Source organism: Parasteatoda tepidariorum, chromosome 5, assembly GCF_982258835.1.
Source record: "Parasteatoda tepidariorum strain Cologne lab strain chromosome 5, Ptep-v5.0, whole genome shotgun sequence".
NCBI lineage: Eukaryota > Metazoa > Arthropoda > Arachnida > Araneae > Theridiidae > Parasteatoda > Parasteatoda tepidariorum.
The window spans coordinates 19,179,411-19,195,321 of NC_141759.1; the positions used below are offsets into that span (position 1 = coordinate 19,179,411).

At 32.0% G+C, this 15,911-nt stretch overlaps 2 protein-coding genes across 2 annotated transcripts; one reads left to right on the forward strand and one right to left on the reverse strand.

The window, feature by feature from the left end:
- Positions 1-4,751: 4,751 nt before the first annotated feature.
- LOC147808645 (uncharacterized protein F54H12.2-like) lies at positions 4,752-6,020 on the forward strand. Its single transcript, XM_087162652.1, has 2 exons — positions 4,752-5,500; positions 5,801-6,020. Exons 1-2 carry the CDS (start codon positions 4,752-4,754, stop codon positions 6,018-6,020), a joined length of 969 nt encoding a protein of 322 aa, XP_087018778.1.
- Positions 6,021-11,765: 5,745 nt separating this feature from the next.
- Positions 11,766-14,898, reverse strand: LOC147808646 (uncharacterized). The gene is made up of 6 exons (XM_087165217.1): positions 14,514-14,898; positions 13,973-14,038; positions 13,711-13,845; positions 13,540-13,611; positions 12,679-13,404; positions 11,766-12,477 (listed from the first exon to the last, which is right to left on the reverse strand). Exons 1-6 carry the CDS (start codon positions 14,544-14,546, stop codon positions 12,115-12,117), a joined length of 1,395 nt encoding a protein of 464 aa, XP_087021343.1. The 5' UTR covers positions 14,547-14,898; the 3' UTR covers positions 11,766-12,114.
- Between the last annotated feature and the right edge of the window lie 1,013 nt (positions 14,899-15,911).

The following is a 15,911-nucleotide window of genomic DNA, read 5'->3' on the forward strand; positions in this document are numbered from 1 at the left end:
GTAAAGCGGTATCATTTACTTCACATTTTTGCAGCCAATGAAACTGTTCAAAGTTTTTGTTGTTAATATATTTCTGACATAACTCAATAAGGATAATGAAACCAAATATCTTCGCGTTTCCATCAACAAGAGTTTTATTTGTTCCTTGAAGTTGCCTATTTAATATATTTAGTTTTTCAAAGATATCGGCAAAATAACTCACAAATGTTTTACCATCGACTACTTCATTTCAGGCTTGTCGCTTAAAAAACACTAAGAGTATCAAACAGTTTCATAAATCTTTTCAAGCAGTTCCCTTTAGAGAGCCATCTTACTTCGGTGTGAAGTAAAAATCTCACATGATCTGCATTTTGTTCTTCACAAAATAGCTTAAAGAGACGCTCACATTTGGCATTAGCTTTAATAACATTGGTACACTTTATTACTGAATGTAGTACTTTATTCAGAACAGGCGAGATGTTTTTAGCTACTAAGTTTTCCTTATGAATAACACAATGCACAATAATCATTTCTGGATTATCATCTTTCATCAATTTTAAGCAACCATTTTTCTTGCCCATCATATTAGGAGCACCTTTTTGCAGCATAATATGTTATATTTTTCATTGGTTATTGACATCTATTAGATTATATTATTGACATCTAAGTAGTTTTTTAGCTTATTTTATATATCTTTGGAGGTAGTGCTGCTTTTTAATCTTTTACAGAACAACTTTTCTTCAGCAAAATGTCCTTTATCAATATATCTTACTTAAGTTATCAATACAGCCACACTGTCTATCAAAGTTGATTCATCTATTTGCATTGAGAATTTTCTTGTTTTCAGCTTTTCAACAAGATGTTCTTCAATTCCTCTCTAATTCCGTCTATTCTTCAGATGCGAAAAACTGCATTGTTTAGCGAAATTTTAAAGCGTCTGGGGGTTCACGCGGAGCCTGCCGTCTTCCGCAGGGAGGTTAACTAGACGACGTCAAATACCCAGTTGATAATTTGGTCTCATCAAACGAATTTATAACATTTATTGGCAGCAAATTTGCTTTTTTCTTTCAATTTTGGAGTCGAAATTTAGCATTGCATTTAAATGGCCCGGAGCAAAAGGGTTAAACTCTTGTCGAGTCTATTTTCGAATTGCCCCCCTTAGCAATCAAATTGCCCCCCAATGGGGCGTGGGCCCCACGTTGGGAAACACTGAGCTAATGTCTAAACAGTAATTAGGTTTTGCTTGTTTGTTTTTCTTGGTGACTCAAAACATTTCTTTTTTACATTTTCAGGATGTACCAAAGAGGAAAGGTCTTTTCCAAGAGGGTGCCTATCCAGAGCATCATTTTCCTATTGGAGACAACCACTTTATACTAGCAAGTACTTTTAAGGAGAAAACTTCGATTCACATTAGAAAGTTCAATCGATATGGAGACAACTATTATCCCTCGACAGTTGGTCTGACGTTGCAACCGGAGCAGTTTAATATTTGTTTCAAGCATGGGCCTCCTACTAACATATTTGACATTGTGGAAATCAATCTTGCTTTAGAGGCTCTCAATCCAGACAACAAAAAGGATTTCTACATTCTGATGACGGCAAATACTCCTTGACTCATGAACATACGTGTCGAAGTGGTCGCGTGTACAAATTCCCCCTCGATATCACCTTTGCCCAGTGGATGGCTATCAGACGTGTACAGGAGGATATCATTTCCAGCTACATCACCCTGAAGTTCAAGTCTAGAGACTTTTTAAAAACTATTAAAATGATATCAAAACGCTTGCTACCAGTGGAGAAGCCAAACAGTAGCCGCTATGAAGAAGCGGAGAGAAGTATGAACCACTGCCTCACCCTAGTGTTATATAGACTCATCGGTGAAAAAAAGGGTCTTAGCCCTCCTCTGAGAGTGGAAGATGAAGACGTTGAGGTGGGTGATTTAGTACCCGTGAAGGACTTTAATGAGTCCTGCATGTACCTCAATGTTGTGGGAGTTGTGAAAGACTTTGAAAAAGAACTATGTGAAAACGAACTTTATCCAGAACGTGAACCGCTCATTGACTTTTTAAGTGAGACTTATTTAAAAAATATACGGTTGGATGTATGTATAGATGCTGCTAGAAAAGATTTCTGTTCGTATGAATTTTAATTTGTTATATTTATTATTATTTTTAATTTGTTTTCTAAATAAATGTAATTATGTTAACAACATATTTTTTTTCTCTCTCTTTTTCTATTTCAGCAGGCATGACTTTTCTTTTTCAGTATAATACTTTTTTTTCAGGTTCTTAAAATAAAATTCTTGCTTAAATTTAAAAAGGAAAGAAAAATTCAATACTTGTATAGGTATTACTATTTAATTTTATTAAAATTATTGTATACCATTATTTTTAAGAATGTTTATGAGTGTTAATTTTAACTGTAAGAAATAAAACTGTTATTAGAGAAAACAAAATAATTTCTAAAAATTTTTTTAAAATAGATTATGGATCATTTACTTTCATCAGTTTATACGAAACCTGAACATCCAGGAAGTTTTGGAGGTGTAAATGCTATTTATAATTCTGTGAAAGGTAAAGTGACGAAAAGTGACGTTAAGAAATGGTTAGAGACTAAAGATTCTTATACTTTGCATAAACCAGTAAAAAAGATATTTAAACGGAATCGAGTGATTGTTGGAGGTATAGATGAACAATTTCAAATTGATTTAGTTGACATGCAATCTTTAGCGAAATTTAATAAAGGCTTCAAATATTTGTTAACTTGTATAGATTGTTTCTCAAAGTATGCTTGGGCTATTCCTATTAAAGACAAATCAGCCAAAAATGTATTGCCAGCTTTGAAAACTATTTTTAGAGAAAGAAAACCTGAGAAACTGCAATCAGATATAGGAAAAGAATTCACTAATAAACTTATACAGCAGTATCTTAAAAATTTAGGAGTTCATTTCTTTACAACGAATAATGAAACTAAATCAAGTATTGTTGAGAGGTTTAACCGTACTTTAAAAATGAATATGTGGAAATACTTTACAGAATATAATACGAAAAAATATATTGACGTCATTTCTAAATTAATCGATAGTTATAATCATACCAAACACAGAAGTATAAAAATGGAACCAGCCTCAGTGAATATCGATAATCAAAAAGAAGTATGGAATAATTTATATAGTGATAAGGTGAATAATGAGAAGCCTGTCTTTCAAACAGGTGACACTGTTCGCATTAGTAAGTCCAAACGTCATTTTGAAAAAGGATATGAAAATAATTGGACACGAGAATTATTTGTTATAGATAAAATAATTCCACGAAATCCTATAGTTTATAAATTGAAAGATTTAATGAATGAATCAATCGAAGGTACTTTTTATGCAGAAGAATTACAAAAAGTAGTCGATTCTGGATTTTATCCAGTTGAAAAAATAATTAAGAAGAAAAAAATAAATGGAAAGATGTAATATTTTGTTAAATTTCTAGGTTATTCCGATAAATTTAATGATTGGGTGACGGATGTTCATAAAGTATAAATAGCGAAACGTTTTCGTTAAAGGTTCATTTTTAAAAATGTCTTTCTACGTGACGTTACCTTCTGACAGCTCAACGCGATTCTTTCCTGATAATAAAATCTCTCATTTCAAAACTCAATTACCTATACCAGTGGATTTAAGAGGTGAATGGGAAGTATGCCTATCTGAAATCATCTATCCGCATTCTTGGCTGAACGTAAATGAAAATAATAATTATTTTCGATACACGACTAGCAATGGTAATATCGCATCGACTGTTAAACAAACAATTGATGTGGGGTGTTATGAATCAATGTTCGATATTGTATCAGCTATACAACTTGCTTTACCTAAAAATCCAAGTCGGTTTACAATAAATTACAATAAAACTACGAAACGAGTAAAAATTAACGCCGTTCAAGGTTGTTGTCTTCATTTAGAGAAGTTAGGCGAATTGTTAGGATTTCAACGAGATGCAGTCATTACGGGTAACCAGAAAAGCGACTTTGTGGCTGACGCATGGTCTAATTTTTCAGTTTTCTATGTGTACACAGATCTTATTTCACCCCAAATTGTTGAAGATACACAAGCTCCTTTACTGCGGATCGTCCGAATAAAAGGACATGATGGTGAAACTATCAGTCAGTATTATGATAGACCTCAATACTTACCCTTAACGAGACATTCATTTCAAACAATTCAAATCGAACTCAGACTGAATTCAGGAGATTTTGTTCCGTTTGAAAGAGGTAAAGTGATGGTTGTGCTGCATTTCCGAATGCGACAAATACTACAAATATTGAGTGTTTTTTTAAAAAGGCTTCATTTCAGGATAAGTAGTCAAGATGAAAGTACCTTATGCTTGCTGTTCCAAGAAGTTGGAGGACCATTATGCTTCCCAAGCGGGAAACGGTTTACCTTATTACCGCCGTGTGTCGTATCAAAAAGGTTATGGTCTGGGCGGCATATTTAGACGTCTATTTAGAGCAGCCCTACCATACATTGTTCGCGGGTCAAAAACTGTTGGAAAAGAAGCATTAGTCACAGGATCACGTGTTATGTCCGATGTACTAGCAGGCCAAGATTTGAAAACATCAGCCAAAAATAGAGCAAAAGAGTCGGGTAAAAATCTGGCCAATAAAGCACTTGGGAAAATACAGTCAATGATTGGCAGTGGACGCTATAAAAGAAAACGCAAGACTAAGAAAAAGATCATTTCATCAAAGAAACAGAAAGTGAGAGGACGTGATATTTTCGACTCATCATGACGTTTCTTTTAAAAGGTTCCCCGGAATGTGTGAAGTCTGAACTGGAATTGTTTCAAATGCCCGGCACGCAAACAGTTATACAAAGTGGACAGTGGGTTGAATTTCACCCGTTATCGAACGTGTTTGATGGCGGACCCGTTGAATTTCATATATCAGGTTCTGGTGATGAATTTATTGATCTAAGCCAAACTCAGCTTCACGTACAAGCAGAAATTTTAAAAAACGATAATACCAATTTAACAGCTGATGATAAAATTGGTCCAGTAAATTTATTTTTACTCTCCTTATTTTCTCAAGTGGATGTTTCTTTAAACGACCGCATCATATCTAATTCTAGCAATACTTATCCTTATCGATCTTACATTGAAACACATTTAAACCATGGTTATGACAGTAAAACCTCCCAATTGACGGCCGAACTTTATTATAAAGATTCAAACGATGGTCTTAAAAAAAGATCAGATTATTTCAAGTTAAGTGCAACTGTGGACATGATTGATTGTATTCATAGTGATTTGTTTCATCAAAACAGATTGTTATTAAACATGGTGGATATAAAAATTAAATTAAATCGTAGTAAACCCGAGTTTTGTCTAATAGGAAAGTCGGGATATAAAGTTGTATTGGATAGAATTTCGCTTTTAGTTAGAAAAGTACGTGTAAGTCCTGGAGTCATTCTAGGACACGCAAAAGCATTAGAAAAAGATACTGCAAAATATCCTATCAATCGAGTGCTCTGTAAAGTGTATTCCATTCCTAAAGGAAACATTTCATTTGTGCAAGACAATGTATTTGTGGGACAAATTCCTAAACGAGTTATCATAGGATGTGTCGAAAATGATGCATTTCATGGAACATTTGAAAAAAATCCTTTTGATTTTAAACATTTCAATTTAAATTTTATCGCCGTCTACGTAGATGGTCAACCAGTTCCCCATAATCCATTGGAACTCAACTTTTCACAAAAACAATATATAAGAGCTTATCAAAATTTATTCATGAGCACTGAGTATATGAGAAGTGATAAAGGTAACTTTATTTCCAGAGAAGAATTTTGTGATGGTTACACTCTATATGCTTTTGACTTATCACCTGATTTATGTGATGGCGATCATTTCAATTTAATAAAGCACAGTAATCTACGAGTTGAAATGAAATTTGAGCAACCTTTAGAAAAAACAGTGTGCGTTATTGTGTTCGCAGAATTTGAAAACGTCATAGAAATTAACAAAGCACGTGACATTATATACGATTTTGGAAATTAAACAATGGATGGAAGAAAGATTTGTGAAATTTTATCAAAAGATCCTACAACAGCGTTTAGATTTAGAGGTGTTTACTCGAGAGACACAACACCCTTATTGCAAGAAAATGAAGCTATTATCGTCAACACTGATGAATCAACTTTACCAGGATCGCATTGGTTAGCTCTGTACATGACTGAAGGAAAAACACTGGAATTTTTCGATTCCTATGGCCATTCTCCAGATTTCTATGGACTTAATGTTTATAATTTATTTAATATTTCTAATGTATGTTGGAATTCTGTATCTTTTCAATCACTCACATCTAACGTATGTGGAGCCTATTGTATTTTTTTCATTTATAATCGTTGTCGCGACATATCTATGTTATCCATTATAAAAAATCTCAATGTAAATCGAAAAAATGATTTCGTCATGTATCAATTTGTGAAAAAGAAATTTGGTGTACGTTTTGCTTTCAAACAATAAAAACGCTGTGATATTTTATTTTGTGTTTTTCTTTACATACCGTTATTTGAGTTATTTATTTTTAATAAATATTCTCGTTTATTAATTCCTTTCTATAAATTATGGAGTTCCCTGAACTTAGGCATTCGTTCACGTGCATTTTGGATGGTCCAACAGGATGTGGAAAAAGCCAGCTCTGCAAAAAAATAATTGAATCTAAAATTATTGAACCTTTTCCAAAATCGGTTATTTGGTGTTATGGATTGTATCAAGCTATGTTTGAAACAATACCGAATGTGATATTTCATGAGAGCGTTCCTTCTGATTTAAATACTATTTCAAATGCATTAATTATTCTCGATGATCTAATGTCTGAATTAGGAAGTAATTCCAAATTGACGCATTTATTTACTAAACATAGTCATCATCGTAATGTCTCCGTCATTTTTATCGTACAGAATATATTCCATAAAGGTAAAGAGATGCGAGAAATATCTCTAAATGCTCATTATCTTATTCTTTTCAAAAAACTCACGTGATCAAAGTCAAATCACACATTTAGGCAGACAACTCTATCCAACAAAAGTGAAATTTTTCCAGGAAGTGTATCAAGACGCAACTTTGAAACCTTCTGGTTACCTACTAGTCGATTTAAAACCAGATACTGATGATAATATGCGCCTACGAATAATATGCGATTACCGAAAGATAAAATGATCGTGTACCAACCACGATAGTCATTTGCCCATTAACCTTTCATGCTAACTGTAATTTTAGACACTTTAAATCACTTTGCCTTCATTAAAGCTCAATCTTTTGGGAAAATGGTATAAAATAAATCTCACAAAGAATAAAATAATCAAATGCGATTAGAATGTCGGACAGTAAACACTGTTGTCTCGAGGTCTTAAAAGCTGCGGCTAAATCAAAATCAAAGCGGAAATTTTTAAAACATTGTCCAGCAAAATCTATTAAACATATTTGTGAATGTGTATTTAATTTGTTAAAAGGTAATATTCCTCTCAATAAAAATCAAAAGAAGAAACTTTCACCTTTTAAAAGAAGCTTAAGAAAAATTGCAGACAAAAAAGTACCTTTATTCCGTAAGAGAGAAGTTCTTGTTCAACGAGGTGACGGGTTCTTAGGATTTCTGATTCCAGCGGCCATAACAGCTTTAACATCTTTAATCAATGGAGTACGCTAAAAAATTTATTCTTATGCCGGAAGATAGGCTGAAAACTAACACTGTAGAATATCTGTCAGAGTTGGATCAACAAATGCATGATATTTTAAAAAATAAAAATATTTCTGACAATGAAAAAGCAGAGTTATATGTACAAATTCTCCAAAAGTATGTTAAATTTCCTACTTTTTTGGAGAATAAAAATGAACCAGTGGAGGAGCGTTCAAATGAAGTGGAAGAAAAAACTAAAGATATTAAGGAAGAAAATATTTCAGAAAGCAGCAATTTAGTAGAAACGCAATTAATGAATGTCGTACCCAAGAGTCAAAAGGAGAGAGCTAAAGAACTTTTACAATTCTTACAAGAGAATAAAGAACTGTTAACTTGGACTGAAAAAGGAGAAATTTTATATAGACAGAAACTTTTACCTGGTAGCAATATCACGCATTTGATAAATAATGTATTGATAAATGAAAAGAAACAACCCAAAGGACAGAAAGAATTTTTCGAAGCATTAAAAGAAATGAAAATACCTGAAAAATTTGTAATTAATAAGAAATTACTTACCGAATCACCATCTGTAAATACTTCGCCTATGTTGTTTGCTAGAAAAAATAGATGGCTAAAATATTAAAAAAAATTTGTAAAATATTTATAAAATGCGTTTTTTAATAAATGATTTTTTTTTTTTAAAATGTATTTTTCTTTCATTTTTATGAAAATATTCACTCACACACAGAAACACACACACATCTCATTCAAAGATTAAAGAACCCCTTTTCCTCATCACCCGAGTGGGGTAAGGGTTAAGACGCGTTTTTTTTAAAGAGGTCAATCGCCAGGAGCCCTAATCCTCTCTTTGGTGGACAGATGATGTCAAAGGGATACCGTTAGGCTAACCCACAAGACATTGTTGTTGATTAGTCATCAATATCCGTAAGGGAGCGTTGTCATGTCCGGTTGAATCACCCGCTTGTCATAAACAACTTTGTACAGCTTCGTTTCAGGCTTATTTACTACTCTCCGTCTTTTTGCATCCCTGCAAATTTTGTTGGGGTTATGAAGGGAAATACATTCACCACTCAGCTCACAAACCATTTTCTTGACCGAGTTGAAGTTTAACTTTTCAGAATTACGAAAATTTAATGTAAAACCTCTCACCTTGCAGCATTGTTTCCTATTAGCCGTTTCATACGCATAGTTTTTAGGTCCACCTTTAAGAAAAATAAATAAAAGACGCAATTATTATCTATTGAAGGCATAATGATTTTTAAAAACAAATAAGTAAAGAAAAGAAAAGTAATTACCTGATACGAAAGTTGTAATTGTATCACCGTCCAACTCGTCTGTGAATTCTCCTAGAAAATTTCCAAGAGGGGGGTCATTATTGCCTTCTTGGGAATAGATGATAGAGTCCGTATCATGGTAAAGCACGCTTTCACCCAGCTTGTCCATCTCTTCGTAAAGTTTGAGGCGTGCCCAGGCTGTAGTGAAGGCCGCAATAAAGATGTTAGTAGTCGAATCTTGGGGCACAAATTGTTTCTGTGATTCCCAATGAATACCTGCAATTTCATCATTCGGTAAAAACACATCTTTAATCTAAAAAAGAAAATATGCTATAAGTATAATAACACTGGAAAAAAATTAAAAAATTATGTAATTAAAATTCACATACGTTTTTTGTTGAATCAGCAAACATTTTATTAAATTCCGGAACAGTGCTTACGTATGTCAGGCGAGCTTTATTGCAGTTCATACCCCATCTGAAAAAAGCGACAAGTATAATAATTAATAAATTTCATTTTCATTTAAAATATTAAAACGGATTTAATTTTTACATACCGTCCCCAAAAAACTGTTCAATAGCAATTTTGCCACCTGCCTTCTTCCCAAATTTTTAAAGGTTTTAGAATATTCCAAGCGTACTCCTTCTTTTTCAAAATATTCCTCTATGTACCTCATTTTATCCTCCTCTGTAACGCAATTTGAAGGCCACCCGCTTGCTTCCTGCTTGATTTTTAAGAATAAATCAACAAAATCACGAAACAGTGAATCAGACGTTTCGTTGAAGTGATAAACTTCGGAGATCTGTTTAAAAAAAGAATGATTGTATGTTATAATTAAAATTATTTACTCAAATAAATCTAACTTAATAAATCTTTAAAAAAAAATCTTTATAAAGGAGAATGAACTCTATGAAAAATTGAATATTATGAATGAGAAGAACAATTTACCTCTTTTATGATGTATCCTTTTTTAACTGCCATTTTTATTTCTTCGGTCACCCATGTACCGGTTAACTCTCTTTCATCGTCTGAATGCAGGCATTTTCCTTGCTGTGTTGTTTCAACACAGGTTCTGCACAAGGGAAACATAAGTTTATTTTGACTTCTGTACGGCAGTACAGGGAAATACAGGCCTCTAGGTGGTATGACAGTGCACTTAGCGATCCCAAAATAATTATCAATAGTTTTAAAATTCTCAGTGATAATTTGAGGATGACCAACTGGATACGTACAATATTTGTTCACCTAGAAAAAAAAGAAAATGATTGAAAAAAAGTATTTTAAAGTTATTTATACTTACTATTTAATACAAAAAATTCTAAAATCAGTAAAAACAAAATATTATATATATATATATTTTTTACCCAAGGATAAAGTGATGTAAAGTCTACATATTTGGAGTTTCCTTCGTGGTATAGTTTGACAGCGTTTGTTCTGCCTCCAAAAAGGGCATCCCTGGGCTTTAAACGGTCTTGCAATTTATGGCGTTTCAGGAATTGCTGCAAATCCTCATTCTCCTTCTTCATCTTAAGAAACTCGTGTTCCCACATCTCGATGACATTATATCCAAGAGAACAAAGATCACTGCTGGTGTCTCGAGTTTTTTGACGGAGTGATGCCATTGTCACATTTTTCAAAGGGTGTAAATCATCCTGATTGAAGCATGTATCACAACCGTGAAAGAAGCATCCCTAAAAAAAAAAATATTAAATTAAAATTGTTTTTTCTTTTTCATCCAACATTTTATTACATTTTTTATATAAAAATCACTTTTTCGTCTTTAAATATTAAAAAAAGATAAACATAACTCACATGAAATTGGTAAACTGTATTTGTATCTGTACAAAAACCATCCACGTAAACACCAGCTAATTTGCGTTCCCCACCGTTGTTTAAAGCATGTTCAATCAAAACATTTTCTTTCTCAGCAACGAAATCAAGCCATCGTATTGAATCAGGACTGTAATTAATGTTTGTTGTGTATCCTGACACCGGAACCATACCAATAGTATTGGGACGTATATGCATGCTGCGGAAAACAGCCATACTGGTTGATGGTATCGTCACGTACCTGCAATCAAAAATCAGTAAATAACATTTCCTAAAAATCAATAAAATAAAGAAAAACAAAACTATTCTCACCGAAAGGGATCCACTTTCGCTATATCTAACAACTGCCCCCGAAATTCTAAACAACATCTTCTCAAAATATCTACATCTGATCTATAATGAAAATAAAAATTATTAACAGTACTTTTTCTTTCGGTCAAAAATTCTCATACGGTCAGAAGTAAAAATAATGCTAAAAAACAATTTTTTTTTGTGTTGACTTACCTGCAATATGCTAACATTTCTTTTTCAAAATTAAAAGGCTCCTTTTGTCTTTCCTCATACCATTCAAGAAAACGATTTCGAGCGTCACATCCCATAGTATCAGGACTGTAGAATTTCTTCTCCGGTAAAAGACCAGTGTAACTTTGATTTTCCGGACGATTAAAAAGATGTGGAAAGTATCCTTTCTGCAATTCTGTGAAACCAAAGCATGAAGGCATCTTCGATAAGGGCATAGGCAAAAAGTTTAAAGAATCAATGATTATTATATTCAAAGCTTTCTGATGTATGCTCATTACACTAGAACCATTGGGAATAACATTTGGAGTCGTACCTTGGCGTAGAAGCCAACTCATTATGAACTGCCCATCAAAGCTAAATGTAAACAAATGTATAGATATATAAATCAATATTAAAGCATGAAAAAAAACATTTATTTTTATTAAAATAGGAAAAAATAGTAATAAAAAGACAAACTTACGCCTTCATGTTATGAGCAATCGCTGTAAAACCTTTATGTATTGGTGAAAACAGCCAGGAACAAAAATCATCACATGCCGAATACCCTTTGAAAATTTTTTCTTCTCCATCAGCGTATTGCGCTACTGCAAAATTAACCAGATGCTCCCCAGACGATTGATCAGTTTCGAAGTCGAAGAAGATCAAATGATCGGATGGAGCTTTTGCCTCTATCTTTTGTAAAAAGCATCTATGTTCTGAAGCGTCAACAAATTTATTGCAAGATGGACATTTCGTGGTGTAGCACCGATGATTTTCAGGAGGACACACCTTTCTTCGAATAACTTTGCAGCATTTACGACATTGATATAGCTGTAAAAAATAACTCTTAGAAAAAACAAAACTTAAATAAGATTTTGAAGAAGAAAAAAAAACGTTTTCTTACTCTATCACATAAGGAACTTTCCTGCTGTCCAGTCGTTGATTTGTGAGCTTGAAAACATCCATCCGATAGGCAAAGTCTATCACAATTTTCACATCTTATAGGTGTTCCCTCCTCACAATTGTTTCTGAAACATATCCAGCATGCATTCTGACAGCGGTGATTTTCAAGATGTGAGAATGGTTTCTCACAAGATTCACAGTAATAGCTGCTACCATAAAATCCTTTCGAACTTTTAATTACATCATAATGTTGATTATGCAACCAAAGATTTATTCTTTTTGCTCGATTGTTCCCTTTATAAGAAACCTGAAACAAATTATGAATATATTCAATAATCAAATATATCAGATTATTATTATATACATTTGCTTTCGAGATACTCTTAAAATTCTTTTTTTTAACAAACAGTAAGTACTTCTAGAACTGAGTTTTTTTTAAATGAAAATGTGACATTGTAATTGCAAAACAAATATTAGAATTTAATATTGGTTAAAAATGGGGAATTACCTTATTGCTGTTATCTGCAGAAAAGACGACAATTTGAATATTGAGAAAACTCTCAAATTTGGCTATTTCCATGTATGTGCAAGGTCCTAAGGGAACGTCTGCAGACGCATGGAGCTCCTTGGCTCGATTCATCAATGCAGGTCTATGTCTATTTCTTAAAGAGTTAATGGCTCTCCTATCATTTTCCAGATGAGCTATAGCATACACAATTGCTTTGGCACAACACAAACCTTCACTGTCAGTTGGGATGGACAAAATGGATTGTTTATTTTTAGCATCCACGAGAGCATTCACAACCCTAACACCTCTTCCTGCACCAACATCTCTCCGGATTGTCGTAATGTCCACAAAAAATCCTGCATCCAATTCAATTCGGTCCTTAGATTGCAGGACCTTCATCACACAAACCGTAACTTTTTCAACAGTCATATCCTCAACTGACATTAGACATGTTGATATGGGTTTATCTAAGCCCTCAGATTGTACACAAAAACGTATTAAATCAGTTGATCTTAGACCGGGGGACCCATCCGTCGGATTTCGAACTCTTGAGATCAATAATTCAAATAATTGTCGCACAGTATTGACAACAGTTGCCAGTGGCGTCCATCTTAAATTCAATGGTATTTTTTCAGGATCCACACGTACACGGAAGCAAACGTGGTTGGCATTGTATTTCTCGTTCCTTCTCCCTGAGCGAAGTTCCAATATTATAGCAGAATTTAACTATAAAATAAAACATTAAATAAGTATAAATTAAATATATATTAAATAAATAAATATTAAGTACATATTACATAAATATAAATTAAATAATTAAAAATATAAAATAAATAAATAGACAAATTATTTAAAACTCACTTCATTTGATGGAACTGGAATCGGTACACCTTCCACAAACACTGATCCTCCACTAGAAGGTCCTGGCTGATTCTGATATAGAAATAAAATATACATAAAAATAAATAAATGAATAAAAACAAATTTTCCACTGAAAGTTTTTTTAAAAAGCTGAATTAAAAATATTATTACCTCAAATCCCGAACCCACTTGATAGTAAAGAGGCAGATTTCGAAACACCTGAGTCGCCTCTACAAAACCTTGCGAGATTTCCCCAATTAAATTCTCTTCGTCTTCCAGAAATTGTTGCGTAAATTCTCCCAAAAGCTAAAATTAGAGTTAGTGATTGAAAAAAAATATATTTATGTCAAATAACAATTAATATTCTTTAACAAACAAAAATTATGCAATAACAAATATAAATTATGAATAGCAAAAATTATACAACTATTACCTCATCATCTGATTCATTAAATTCAAAACCTGGTTCACTAAAATCCGTTCCATCATCATCATCATGCTATAAAAATAAGAAAAATATTTTTTTTCACTATCTTTATAAATAAAGTTAACAAAAAAAAAGTTTGGTAAATTAATTCAAATATACAAGCATAAAAAATAACTTTGCGAATTTTATAAATAAAAGCAGCTTATTAACTCAAAAAAACAAAAAAAAACAAATGGACATTAAGAATGAAGTAAATATAAATAAAATCAAAACTCAAAAGTAAATAAATAAATTTAAAAAGCTCCAATGTAGCTCAATACTCGCTAACTTTTGAATATACAGAAAAATTACAACTAATAGTATGTAAAATAAAAGCAGCTTAAAGGTAGAACACAAATAAAACTTAAGATACTCCATATACTTTTAAGAATACTATAAGAAAATATAATTAAAAATGTAAAATAAAAAAAAATTAATAGTAAAATAAAAGAAAAGAATTAATTAAATAGAAATTGTTTAATAAAATAATGAAAGGAATATTACTTACTTTTTTTCCAGAATCTCTTGTTCTCTTAGACATGGCTGGTAATCCAAAGTTTAGGTAGTCCGCTTAATACGCAAATCGATAATTCAAAATAAAATTCTAGCTGCACAAAAATTACAACCACAACATAGGGAATAATATTTCCAACATAATTGTCATCCGTGAAGCAGATCTATATATACTGATTGTTATCAAGACTATTGATATAGATAAGCTCTAACTATGTCCTTCCCATACCCTCGTGTATATAGATAAACTATATCCTTACAGTTGTGATTAACTAATAAAATAAAGATAAAACTCAAAGGATACGGAGTTCTATTTTGTTAAATTTTTGTGAGAAATAGTAATAATCCCACGCTCAATAATCAGTGATATGCTTTAAATTCTCACTTATTGATAAAATGTTCCACACAGATAAAACTCAAATGTCGCATAGTAAGATTTATCTTCTTAATTTTCATGAGAAATATTTGTATTCTCACGTTCTATAATAAGTATGAAGCACCATGTTATACTTGATATTATGACTAATTGATAAAACGTGTGTAAACCCCAAACGGCCTGGATAGAAATTATCGGTGTAAAATTTTGTGAGAAAGTGTTCTGTTCAAGTTCCGTAATCAGTATCCGTTAAAGATACTTTTTATGTGTACTCTTAATTTAAAAATAAAGTAAGTTATTTGCATTATTATAACATTAAATAATAATAAAATGAATATGTTTTTGAATATAAATGAATTTATAGCGGCAAAAATTCCCCATTGTATGTTTCTTACATTTAATTCATTTGTAATTTTAAGGAAAATTTAATATATAATTGATAATATAATGTAAATATGTCGTTATTCATTTTCTAATAAAAATTATTTCAAATATTTTTTCATGAGATTAAAAAATAAGTAATTTTATATTTCAATAAAATTAATTTAATTGATAAAATTATAAGTTTTAAAGATGAAACAAGTTTTTATTTAAATATATGATTGAATGAACACCGCAGATATATTGTTATATATTAGTTTTTTTAAATTAGATAATTTTTTTTCATTAAAATAAAATTTATATTCTTTAAATATCTATATTAATGCGTCTTTCAAAACTAAAAATTAGGTGCAACTAAAGCCATCTGTTCAGTTTTCATGACCCCTACTTGTCGTCGGAATATGCGTAGGAGGTTTTTCGTGGTTTTCCTCTTCATATAATGTGGGCAGTCACAACGTCCTCTTCGAAGACATGTATTGTCTCAGGATCTAGGAGTTCCCTTGTCTCCTGGGTACAAAAATGACAAGAATACATTTGATAGCCGTAAATCCGAACGATGGTGATAAATATCTAATCTTATAAAATAATATTCATTGATTTAAAAATTAATATAGCCTTGAGTGTAATACTTTTAAT

What these genes read in the sequence shown, in the direction of transcription:
- LOC147808645 (XM_087162652.1), top strand. Translation starts at nt 4,752, where the DNA reads ATGACGTTTCTTTTAAAAGGTTCCCCGGAATGTGTGAAGTCTGAACTG. An exon ending in AATCGAGTGCTCTGTAAAGT is followed by an intron (nt 5,501 to 5,800) that starts GTATTCCATTCC and finishes CTTTATTTCCAG; the next exon opens with AGAAGAATTTTGTGATGGTT.
- LOC147808646 (XM_087165217.1), bottom strand. Translation starts at nt 14,546, where the DNA reads ATGTCTAAGAGAACAAGAGATTCTGGAAAAAAA. An exon ending in AAGTGGGTTCGGGATTTGAG is followed by an intron (nt 13,612 to 13,710) that starts GTAATAATATTT and finishes TTTCTATATCAG; the next exon opens with AATCAGCCAGGACCTTCTAG. An exon ending in TTCCAGTTCCATCAAATGAA is followed by an intron (nt 13,405 to 13,539) that starts GTGAGTTTTAAA and finishes TTTATTTTATAG; the next exon opens with TTAAATTCTGCTATAATATT.